This window comes from Cannabis sativa, chromosome 9, assembly GCF_029168945.1.
Source record: "Cannabis sativa cultivar Pink pepper isolate KNU-18-1 chromosome 9, ASM2916894v1, whole genome shotgun sequence".
Classification (NCBI taxonomy): Eukaryota; Viridiplantae; Streptophyta; class Magnoliopsida; order Rosales; family Cannabaceae; genus Cannabis; species Cannabis sativa.
This window is the reverse complement of record NC_083609.1, coordinates 6,357,898-6,370,842: the sequence shown is the minus strand read 5'-3', so window position 1 is coordinate 6,370,842 and position 12,945 is coordinate 6,357,898. Positions and strand designations below refer to the sequence as shown.

The following is a 12,945-nucleotide window of genomic DNA, read 5'->3' as shown; positions in this document are numbered from 1 at the left end:
ACATAGCATTATACTAGTATATATAAATGAGTAGATTGGATTTGATTGAATACTTTTACATTTCAATCAACATTCAATACGCATAAATACGAATTTTAGATTTTCCAATTTGCACTAATGCGGTACTTTACAGATTAGATTAGATTAAATCGTGCAGATTGTATTGAATTAAGTATTTTATAAACACCCCCTAAATAACTACAACTATTCATCTTGTAAAACATTATTTTATTATTTTATAATTCTATCTCTATCTTCCTATACTAAATAATATAATTCAATAAAAAAATATGGTGTAGAAAAAAAAATAGTGCATGTAATATAAATGTGTAAGGTTAAATTAAGAAAAAAATAATAATAATAAAGTTTTAGTAGTATATTTTAAAGAATAGAGTAAAGAATCTTATAAGAATTTGTTATCCATGATTCTGAACAAGTGAAATAGGACATAAAAAGGGAAGATAATCTCATAATCTCACTAATTACAACCCCCTCAATAAATAAAAGGAAGATTATATGGTTGTTGTTGATTGTTGCTTTACATTGTATGTGAATTTGTATTTCTTGCTTTTCTTGCTGAGTTTTTGTAACTCAAGGGTGCTTTGCGGTGCACATAAGAAAAAAAAGAAAGTAAATCAGCCATGAATTAGAGATTTTCTAACGAATGTACATATTAGTTCCCCCGACATACTGTGATTAATTAACATGACCACGGTTTTGCAATATTTTGGCTAAGTATAAATATTTTGTAATAAAATAATACAATGGTACTTTTGTAAAAGTTTATTAAAGGGGATCCCCGAGCTTTATAAATTTTAAAAGTTAGTAAATTATAATTTCAAAATTATTTAATAAAAGTTTAATTAAATCACAATTTCTTTCCTAAATTGTTAGTTTATCATAATGAACTAATTTATAAAAGCACACACGACGTGCATTTACAGGTTAAGGCATTATATTGACATTCTCCTTCTCAAAATTAATGGCACACATACAAATATCACTATCAATAGTGTGTCACTTACACGCTTACTCATGAACTGGGCCTCACCTACTCGACCAAGTGACTAATATTAAATTGTATTTACTCTATCAGTGGGCTTAAAGCACCAACAAAAACTTTTTTAGGTCCAGATTCGCCCGACCAATTAGCCAAAAAAGCCTATTACTATGTCCCTTCATGCAAAGGATTAACAATTTTATGTGTAAAAAATCAGTTAATACTCCACAAGCAAAGAGCTTAATAATATTGATTTGTGGATTAAGGTTCGTTAATGCCCCAACCACGTAAAAATCTTTAGCTCAATCTTCTTTTGATTCGATTTCGAAAATCTCGATAAACAAGATTCAAAAACTTGTGTGGAGTAGATGCTCAAGGATTAATGCCTGAAGATATTTTGATCTAACTTTTCATACAAAGTATATGTCAATTTAGCATTTTATTCCGCACTTCAAATCAATCATATATGCTTCATACTTTTACATATAATTAATCTTAGAGCACTCTCAATGGCTCATTTAAAATAAAGATTTTTAAAATTTTTAAAGAACAATGGGACAAAAATATCTTCCAACAAATGATGTAAACTCCTCTCTTTTAAAGCATCTCTATTTTATTAAATACTTTTCTACATGTAGAGAATCACTATTATTATATTTCATTTAAACATATTTTGATAATATTTCAACTATATTATATTTCATTTTATTAATATATATTATATATATTAAAAAATATATTATTTAAATGATACGAAGAAAATATAGAAAACAATAACAATTTATAAAGTTAGATTTAGTAGTGAAAATGTTAAATCTAATAGTTACAATTTAGATATAAGAAAATATCTATTTCTAATTTATTCTTAGTAAGTGAAATAAAGATATTTTACTACCTTCTATAACTTTGAGAATTTGTATCATATATGCTATACTTTAAAATGATGTAAAACAAATCGTGATATTTTAGTGATATATTTTAAAGAACAAAGTGAAAAAATGTTAAGAGTATTCTTAAAGTTGGTACTTGTTAATTTATTTCTCGAGGGCAATGAAATGACCAACACATTAGCAAAAGTTAGTATTAAAGATGATTATGAGAACCATTCTGTTGATGTAATGATGAATTATAATTTGGTTCTTTAATTAATATATTGAGGTATTTAAAAATAATAATAAATAAAAGAAATAGATACATCTATACATAGGAGAAATAGCCTATTTATTGTAGAAATTTTCTTGTATCATTAATACAATAATATTAACACCCATTTAAAAAAATTAGTTGAAACATCTCACATTTGAGTACAAAAATCATTACTCAACTTTTAACACCCTCTTCAATCCGCCGGGTAAAATTTGACCATGGTGCCCAGTTGTGTTGGTATATTCTACAGAAATGCAAAAGGATCTATTCATGTCTAGTGTTATTGTAAAGAGAAATGTTAAAAGTAGTAGTATTATTACCTAGCATTTTTTTATGTGTTAATATTATTATTGATCTAAATAAAAATTGGATCTTGTATAATTTAATATAATAATTCTTAAAAAGTATCGCTAACCAATCACAAGAAAACATATCTAAAAGTATTAAATACCACTGGTACCAAGTGACGGAGCCACATAGAGTCATGTGAGGGCAAATGACCCCACTCAAGTTTTATTATATTACAATTTTGTTTAAATTTTTTTAAAAATTTTAATTTTGCTCCTATACAATCAATTTTTTATATTTTTGTCCTTATAAATTAATATTTTTTATTTTTATTCTCACATATTTTTCATATTTATTCTTATAAAGTGTATATTTTTCATTTATATTTTCACATATATTTATTTTTATATCTTCACGTATATTTATTTTTATTTTAATAAAATTTATAATTTTCTTTTATCAAACAAAATTAATATTTTTTTTATTTATATCCTATTTTAAAGTAGAAAATTTTTTTTGCCCCATAAGGTTAAGAGCTGGTTGGCCACTGTTAGTACCTAATAGCAATGTTATATTGTAAAATTGTAATGTGTAATATTACTAGTTTAAAAAACATAAAAAAAACTCTAATTAATCATAGTGATATATTAACTAACTTTTTATTCCCACTACACACATGTTATGTCAGACTCAGTGGGAGTGTCTGCATGTACATTGTACGACCATGAAACACAAGTATCAATTCCTAATCTCCAGATTTACAAACCCTTTTAAATACTAATTAAAACTCATCATATTATTGGTATTTGAGCTCTTACAATTATTATTATATTTTACTTAAACATTCAATTAATCTAACACAGTAGTAACATTATAATACGTAATGGTAATGCATTAAAATAAAATTAAAAGTAAAATTAGAAAAGGTCAAATGCATGGAATAGCACGTGGAAGCGTGATTAAAAAGCAGAAAATGTGAAAATTTAAATAAATTAAATAAATAAATAAAACGACAAAAATTAAAGTAGGTAGAAAGAGCCACCATTCCAACGACACGGCGCGCCACCATGGGCTACTCCGGCTAACATGCGCCGCCGCCTACAATGCTCCCCCTCTTCCAAGGCTATTTATGGAATTTAAACTTTAAAACTATTTCTAACCTTGGGCTTAAACAAAGTCGATTAAGTTAAGTACAATAGTAAATTCCATTTCTAACCTTGGGTTTCACTCTTTAATTACAATATTAACCCCTTCACTTCACTAACCGGAGTGAAAATCACCATTTTATATTATATAAAAAAAGAAAAAGAATGACCACAGTAAAGGTCAGATCCAGTAAAACGCACCGTTTTAATCGCCGGAATCATCGTCGCCGCCGAATATGGAGATGCGATTGTAAAGAAGGAAAAGAATAATGACGAGAAACAAGGCGACGCCGACTGGTGAACCGCTAACACGGTGGATCGAATCGGGTTCTCCGGTTGAGAAAATGGAGTTTACGAAGGATCCGCGGTCGGAGGAGAGGAACTGAATGGTGAGAAGGAGAATTATAGGGAGGAGGAGGAGGCCGATAGGGCTTAGGAGCTCGGAGAAGGCCTCGGTCAGTGCTTCGCCTTGGTCGCCCAGTAGGAATGGCACAACGATGACCAGCACCACCACAACCGCCAGTAGTATACCGTGCGGTGCTCCTCCGCCGCCTTGGTGTCGTTCTTGGTTCATCATTCTTGTTTTTGAGTGTCGTTTAGGCTATGTTTGGTGTCGTTTTTAGCTTTTTAGTTTTGTTAGAGTTGAAAGAGGTGGCTAGAGTTTCGATGAAGATGAAGAAGTAAAGAAGGTTTGAAATTGAAAGTGAATCATCAAGATTTTGGTCGCTCTTATTAAATTTTGGAAATGAGACGCGTTCTTTTTAAAAAATAAAATTAATTTCTTGGAAAGATACAAAAGAAATTGTTTGGTCAATAATTAATGAGAAATTTTATTTTATGAGTGGTTAGTGGTATGGTATGATAGAGAGAAATGCAAAAGAGTGGTTTCTACCGCTTGTATATGTATTAATATTGTTATTAGTCCAATTAAATATAAGATCTCGTATAATTTAATATTGTTAGCCAATCACAAAGCAATATATTAAGAAGTGTTGGACACACTGTTATCCAATAACAATGCTAATATGACAGATGATGCGTAAATTTAAACATTTATTTACTATTAGTATTTATAAAAAGAGCATTTTGTGGCCTTGGGATTATTAAATTAAGCTAATTAGGATTTTTTTTTTCTTCGAACTTTGACATGTACCAAATCATGTTTTTTGAAATTTTTTGGCCGTTAAAAATTTCCCCCTAAACTATTGAGATTGTTTGATTTAAGGACGTTTGTCTAATTTCATTCAATTTTACTGTTTAAGTGATTGTTTATGTACTATACCATGGTCCCCAGACTTTAATATCTATCAAATCATGTCCCTCAAACTTTGATATGTATTAAATCATACCCTTGAGCTTTCATCCATGTTAGAATTTTTTTACTAAAATTAGACAAAAGTCCTTAAATCTAACAATGACAATAGTTCAGGGTAAATTTTTAACGGTCAAAAAAGTTCTAGGGGCATGATTTTGTGCATATGAAAGTTTAGGGAAAAAAATCCTAATTAACCACTAAATTATATAGAACTCAATTCTTAGCTAGATTAGTAATGTTCTTTAACATTTCTCTAAAAAAAATTACTATTTAAAATAATTAAAATATTCTCCTCAATACTAAAATAAATAGGACTCTACCAAAAACTCTTTATATAAGGGAAATTTGAATTTATATGCATGTTTTATAACTAAATTAATTTTTTAAACTAATACTTATATCTATTGAAAAAGTAGGATCACTTTTCCCTATACCCTAAAATACCCCTCTTATTATTTTCAACCTTCTCTTTCTTCCTCTTTTCTCTGTCAAAGAAAGCCTCCCAACCGTATGCACACCGAAAACCAACCCGTGAGGCTAGATCGCACCACCCAAAACTCGACACCACCCACGGTGAGCCACCGCACCCAGCCACCGCACCCACCCCGACCCAGCCCCACCCTCTCGGACCGCCCAAAAATCGCACCCCGAAAGTCTTCCTCTCTCTGAAATCGCAGAAAAAAAAAAAAAAATTGCTCCGTCCGATGGTCGGACCATGGGGTCCGACCAATCGGACCCATCGGACCCATGGTCCGACCACCGGACCTGGGTCTCTCTTCCTCTCTCTGAAAACGCAAAAAAAAAAAAAAAAAAAAAAAAAAAAAAAAAAATTGCTCCGTCCGATGGTCGGACCATGGGGTCCGACCATCGGAAAAAAAAAAAATGCTCCGTCCGATTGACATATATATACTGACAATTCATAAATTTATATTATTTCTATTATACTGACTCATCTATAACCTCCAAAGCAAAACATATATATATAATATTAATATATAGGCATACAAATGGCCACTAAATTAATTAAGCACAGTGGTAGAGTTTTCCCATATACATATAATATAATTAAATTGATTAATTTTCTTTCAGGTCATTTAATGAGAAAGCAAGTTGGGAAATTGGTCCAAATGAAGAACTGCATTAATTTGTAGTTATTAATCTCTCGGACGGAGCAATTTTTTTTTTTTTTTTTTTTTTGCGTTTTCGAGAGGGAGGAAGAGAGACCCAGTCCGATGGTTCGACCATGGGTCCGATGGGTCCGACCAATTGGACCCATCGGACCCATGGTCCGACCATCGGACGGAGCAATTTTTTTTTTTTTTTTTTTTCTGCGATTTCAGAGAGAGGAAGGCTTTCGGGGTGCGATTTTTGGGCGGTCCGAGAGGGTGGGCTGGGTCGGGGTGGGTGCGGTGGCTGGGTGCGGTGGTTCACCGTGGGTGGTGTCGAGTTTTGGGTGGTGTGATCTAGCCTCACGGGTTGGGTTTTTGGTGTGCATACAGTTGGGAGGCTTTCTTTGACAGAGAAAAGAGGAAGAAAGAGAAGGTTGAAAATAATAATAGGGGTATTTTAGGGTATAGGGAAAAGTGATCCTACTTTTTCAATAGATATAAGTATTAGTTTAAAAAATTAATTTAAGTACAAAATATGGATATAAATTCAAATTTCCCTTATATAATTATAATATACACTTACTCGTTATTTTAAATAATTAATAATTTTTTTATAATCGTTAAATTTATAGTTTTAAAATTTAAAAAATTTTCCTTTTCAAAAAAATAAAAAAATTCTAAAGTGGTAGGAACGGGAACTATATTATAGGTGACCTATTACATGTAATGAGAAACAGGAATACGACGTCGTTTATGGACTTTTGTGAGTTGATTGTGATTGGGAGCAAATAATTTTATTTTTATGTTTTTTATTTATTTTTGTTTGAACAATGAACATTGTTTATGTTTATGTTGTTGTCGCTTTGTTGTGAGTTGTGAGTATGGAATATTTACTGTGGTTTATTGGTTAGTTCGTACTAAAATTTAATAATTGTGTTTTCGTTTTGTTCTGATTATATCAACCTGTACTATTAACTTTGCTGCAGAAAAAAATATATTGTACTATGAACTTGTCCCCCAAGGGAAATATAGCCCCAAGTGGGAAAAAATCACACTAAATATAGGTATATTTGAATTTTATTGGTTTGGCATGTCTATTCAAATTATTTATTTTAAAAATTAATCCTCTCTCATTTGTGCATTACTTTTACTATTACTATTACTTTTTATTTTTTTTTAGAAAAGTTTCACTACTATAGGTGATATGCGTCCTATTACTTTCTGAATGTCTCTTACAAAATTGTGGCCAAAGTTCTTGCAAATAGGATGAGAAACATGATTGATCTTATTATCTCTTCCACCCAAAGTGCCTTTATCCCTAATAGACTCATATCTGACAATATTATGGTTGCTTTTGAAGTCATGCATTATTTAAAACGGAAAAGAAGAGGTAAAAAAGATTTTATGGTCTTGAAACTCGACATGAGTAAGGCATATGATCAAGTTGAGTGGGACTACTTGAAAGCTGTCATGGCTAAAATGGGTTTTGCTAGCAAATGGATCAATCTCATTATGAAGTGTGTCACCTCTGTCATATACTCTGTGGTTCATAGCGGTCATATTTTGGGTCCCATTACTCCTTTTCATGGGATTCGTCAGGGTGATCCACTGTCAACATACTTGTTTATCATCTGCGTAGAAGGCTTTTCAGCTTTAATCAAAAGTTACGAGGCTGACAAAATCATACAAGGCTGCCGTGTGGCCAATGGGGCACCTTCTATTACGCATATGCTTTTTGCTGACGACAGTTATCTTTTCTGTCAAGCCACATCTGATACTGCTGGGAGCATGAATATACTTCTCCATACTTTTGAGCTTGCTTCTGGACAACGTGTCAATGCTACCAAATTTTCCATTTTTTTCAGTCTCAATACTGAGATTTGGTCAAGGAGCAAATCTGTTCTACTCTTAGAATGCCCGAAGCTACTGATGGCTCTTTCTATCTGGGGTTACCTAATATCATTGGAAGGAAAAAAACGGTGATTCTTGGCTTTCTTAAGAACAAGATTATTAACCGAATTAACAGTTGGGATGGTAAATTCTTTTCTCGTGCTGGGAAAGAAATCTTGCTTAAAACTGTCATCCAATCCTTGCCAACTTATGCTATGAGTGTATTCCTCATTCCGTTGGGCATTTGCCAAGACATTGAGAAAATTATGGAAAACTTTTGGTGGAAAACAAAAAGTTCCAATGGTCAAGGCATCATATGGATGTCTTGGGATCGTATGGCTGCACCTAAAGACTCTGGGGGTATGGGCTTTCGCCATCTCCATGATTTCAACATTGCCATGATGGCCAAACAAGGTTGGAGACTTTTATGTTCACCATCTTCTCTTGCTAGTCAGGTCTATAAAGCAAAATACTATCCTCGCACTGTTTTCCTAAATGCTGAATTGAGCAATAATCTTAGTTTCGTCTGGCGTAGTATTTGGAGTGCACAACATTTGGTTCATCTTGGGGCTAGAATAACTATCGAACTGGGCTTTCAACACACATTCTCAAACAACCTTGGCTTCCTAATCCTATCAACCCCTATGTCTCTACTACAGGACCGGGTCTTGATGAGTACATGGTTAGTTCTCTCCTTGATGTTTCTACTCGAAGCTGGGATGTCTCTCTTGCAAAGATATGTTTCACACTCAGGATGAAGATTTAATTCTTGGAATCCCCCTTAGTTATGTTGTTGTCGAAGATTGTTGGTCATGGACTGGTGATAGAACAGGCGACTACACCGTAAAATCTGCTTATTCCATGATGCAACTTCAAAAAAATACTCAGCCTGGTGTGAACAATTCGGGATTCTGGCACAAACTTTGGCACCTTAAAATACCACCTAAAGTGAAGAACTTCATGTGGAGAGCAGTATCTGATACTCCTCCAACTTGCCTCCAACTGGTTACTAAGTGTGTAAGTATTTCCCCAACTTGTCCTGTTTGCCTTCAACATGTCGAGACAGCTTCTCATATTCTTCTCAGCTGCCCTCTTGCTTTAAGTTGTTGGCACAAAGCCTCACGCTGATTCGAATGGCACTATTCGACACTGGCTTGACAATGTGTTTAATAGATATGATGATGATGTTATTTGTCGTGTGGTTATAATTTGTTGGGCTCTTTGGAAAGCAAGAAACACCTTAGTTTGGGATAAAAAAGCTTCCTCTTCTACTCAAATACTCACTTCGGCTTGGGTTACTCTTGATCATTGGCGAAAAGCTCAAGATAAAACATGTTTATTATCATCCTCTCTTTTGCATGATGGTAGTAACATTGAGCAATGGACGACACCTGCTTCTAATACGGTTAAGATCAATGTCGACGGTGCAATATTTGAGAAGGAAAATGCCTATGGGTTTGGTGTGGTTGCACGTGATTCGAATGGCCAAATTATTAATTTTATTGCCAGATATTACCATGGGACTTACACGGCTGAGGTTGTTGAGGCTTTAGGGGTAAATGAGGCCCTTAGTTGGCTAAAAGGCAAAGGGTGGAGCACGATCGAGGTGGAAACTGACAGCTTACTCACTGTTCAAGCAATCTTTAGTAAACAACAAATGTCTTTTGTCTTTGGCTTGATTACTAATGATTGTAAAATTTTATTGTCTTCTTCACCTAATACTAGTTTACGCTTTATTCAACGATCAGAAAATTGAGTGGCCCATTTTGTGGCTAGACGCTCTCGATTCTACTCTGATCGGCATTCTTGAGGATAATATTATGGTTGACCTTCATGCCATCTTGTATTCAGAATGCTAGTTTTAATGAAGTTGATATTTCATTTTTTAAAAAAATTGTTACTTTTTTAACTCCAAAAAAGTATCACACTTTCAATACTTGTAAGAAAGTTAAAGTTAAGACCTTTATACTTTTGAAATTTTTCGATACTATTTGTGTTATGATTTGTGAAAAAAATTAATAAAGTTTAATGCACATACATGACTCTTAGTCACAATTAAAGTAACATTAATAATAATTTTTTACTTTCTACTAATATTTTTAAAATGATTGGATGATTTTACTTGATTTGACTTGTTTATTCAACTTGATAATTATTTTATCTGCTTGAATTACTAGGGACTACCAATAAGCTAGTTGCAGATTATGATTAGTAGTTAAAAATACACTTTTATTTATTTTAAATGATAAATTAAATTGAGTTTCAATTAATATTTTTGTGAAATTATTATAATATATTTTATAAATGAAAATATTTGATTTTAATTCAATTTATGTTTTTCTTGTAGACATTAACGTATATTTTTGTTGAAATAAAGAGAAAGAAGCAAAATTAAAAAGAAAAGAAAAAAATTACATTTTTGTTGAAGTCCAAAGCAACCTAACCAAAAAAGGTCAAACTTAGCCCATCATCAATTTTTTCTCTTCCAAAACATATGATAAAATGATGATAAGTCTAGGTCATCATCAACTCCATTTCTCTCTTTTACACTCAATCTTCATCCAAATATTAGAAGACAAAATAACAATAATAACAAAAATAATATTAATTTAATTTTTGATTTCAAATGTCAAATTTAACATTAATATTTATTTTTATAATTCTAAACTTTTTTTAATTTATTTTTAGTCATTTTATGTCTCTATAAATATAAACCCATTTTAATAGTAAATTGTGTAATTTTGATAATAAAGATACTACAGCAAAATCTCCCTTAACTTTTTTTTCTCATATTTGTTTTTAGATTTTTTTATGAGAATAATGAGCATAATGGTTTAATAATCTGCCTTAGAAAGTCAGAGATGATTCCATATGTAAAGAAATAGTATTTTGTATGTTTGATTCACTTGTTGTAATATTTATTTGAGTAATCCAATTTTTTTTTCCACTTTTATCTTTATGTTATTCATCCATCTGTACTACTATATATGTTATTATATACAAAATATATATAGATTTAGTCATGCTCTACCTATATATTTTTATTTAGTGATTATAATAATATTAATATTGCTCATTTCTATCTTTTATGTTTATGTTTATTTATTTTTTGTTAAATGATATATATATATATATTTAGTCATGCTCTCCCTATGTGTCTAAAATTAATAAAAGTAATATTAATATTTACTTCCTTCACTGCCACCACCATCTCTATCTTGACTATATTTTTACTTGTAATACATAAGATGGGTGACTATTTAATGGTTACATTTTTATTGTAACTATATGGTTACATTTTTCTTTAACCTGTTATAGTAGGTTACTAATAGGTAGACTTTCCTTTTTTAGATTTAATTAATTATAATTAACTAGTTTCTTAAAATAATTAATTAAATAGACATTCTTTTTTTTAGAATAATTTAATTATAATTAACTATTTTCTTAAAATAATTAATTAAATATTTAACAAGACCTCTTTCAGCAATTAATATTTATATTTAAATCCTTACTTGAATTATTTTAATAATTAAGCCATTTAATTATAATATTTACAATAAAATTTATTTTTTTTTACAAAAATTAAACTTCTTTTGACACAAATTAAAATTCTCTACTTATAATAAATTTTTAAATAATTAATTATTTTTAAATGATATTTACTTATTTTGTTACAATTATATGAACTAAGTATGAGGCCTCAAGCTAATCAATCGATAACAAGTGCAGTCATTTTTTTTTTCTAAAAAATCCTTCAACTTATTTCATTTTTTACTTTTTAAATATTTAAATAAAAAAATTAAATAATTATGTGTAATAATTTAAAATTAAGATTAATTATAATAAATTTTAAATTATTAAATTATATGTGTAATTTTAAATTATAAAAAGTTTTGCTATAAAATTTTAAATAATTTAGGTATAAAAAAAATAAATTGCTAAAAGATCCTTATATAGTAATAAATTGCAAAAAATTAATTAATAATTATAATTAATTTAATTTTAAAATATAATTAATCTTAATTAAAGTTTTATAAGGAAATAAATGATTAGGTTACTTTCAGATTACAAGTTATTTATTATTTATTTTTATTTAATTTCCAAATTAATCACAACTATTTAATGGTAATCCAATGGCTTAAAAAAATGTAACCATAATGGTTACAATCAAAATGTAACCATTGAAACCTATTCCTACATAAGATTAGTCATGCTCTTTTTATGTGTTTCTAATTAGTAAAAAGAATATGATTTAGTTTTATGTTTAATCTTTTATTACATATTGTTTGATGTATAATGTCATTTATATGTTTGAATGTTACAGTGTCAACTTTGTGAATCAAATGTACAAACTAACTAAACAAGCATATGAATGATTATTGAAGTCTTTCTCTCTTTTACTATTGATTACACTTTTTATTTGCGTTCTTTTAATATTTATTACCAAAATAAAAACACTCAAACTCATTTGGTTACTTATTTGTTACTTTTTATTAACCTTTTATGTTTATTTTTCTACTAATGCTTTTGTTCATAATCACCTCCTTGTGGGATCGACCGCCTAATCTATATTACAACCACTGCTAGTGGAAGTCACATTTGGACGTTAAATAGTGACACACCTCATAAGTGGCATTGAAAATCTTATTATGTACATTACTCCATCCATGGTGATGAAGCGAGCTACTTTTCTCATCAATCTCTTAGCTTCGTTCCAGTGAGTTAGAGGAATACCTTGTTTTAAGTATTGTGCAATCGGGGTCATCCATGATGGACTATTGTCGATCATCAAGATAGGGTCTGAGTCTTCATTAATGCTCTATTTGGCAAGGTATTTGACGGGAGCTACACTGAGAGTATTAGAATCTGTTGTATTAGCTAGTTTAGTCAGTGAGTCTGCGTTTGCGTTTTGTTCATGTCGCACTTGTTAGATGGAGTAGTGCTTGAGTTGGGCTAATAGATCTTTAGCTTTGCTGAAGTATGGGATCATGAATGACCTTCAGGCTTGATACTCACCAAGAATCTGATTAACAACTAGCTGTGTATCATTGT

General features: G+C 30.6%; 2 protein-coding genes across 2 annotated transcripts; one reads left to right on the top strand and one right to left on the bottom strand.

Moving 5' to 3' along the window:
- Positions 1-2,250: 2,250 nt before the first annotated feature.
- Positions 2,251-4,363, bottom strand: LOC115724078 (uncharacterized). The gene is made up of 2 exons (XM_030653533.2): positions 3,781-4,363; positions 2,251-2,390 (listed from the first exon to the last, which is right to left on the bottom strand). The coding sequence occupies exon 1, from the start codon at positions 4,154-4,156 to the stop codon at positions 3,785-3,787; it is 372 nt and encodes a 123-aa protein (XP_030509393.1). The 5' UTR covers positions 4,157-4,363; the 3' UTR covers positions 2,251-2,390; positions 3,781-3,784.
- A 3,062-nt stretch (positions 4,364-7,425) lies between these two features.
- On the top strand, positions 7,426-9,752 carry LOC133031197 (uncharacterized). The gene is made up of 5 exons (XM_061104637.1): positions 7,426-7,982; positions 8,030-8,575; positions 8,679-8,906; positions 9,067-9,559; positions 9,642-9,752. Exons 1-5 carry the CDS (start codon positions 7,426-7,428, stop codon positions 9,750-9,752), a joined length of 1,935 nt encoding a protein of 644 aa, XP_060960620.1.
- Positions 9,753-12,945: the final 3,193 nt, after the last annotated feature.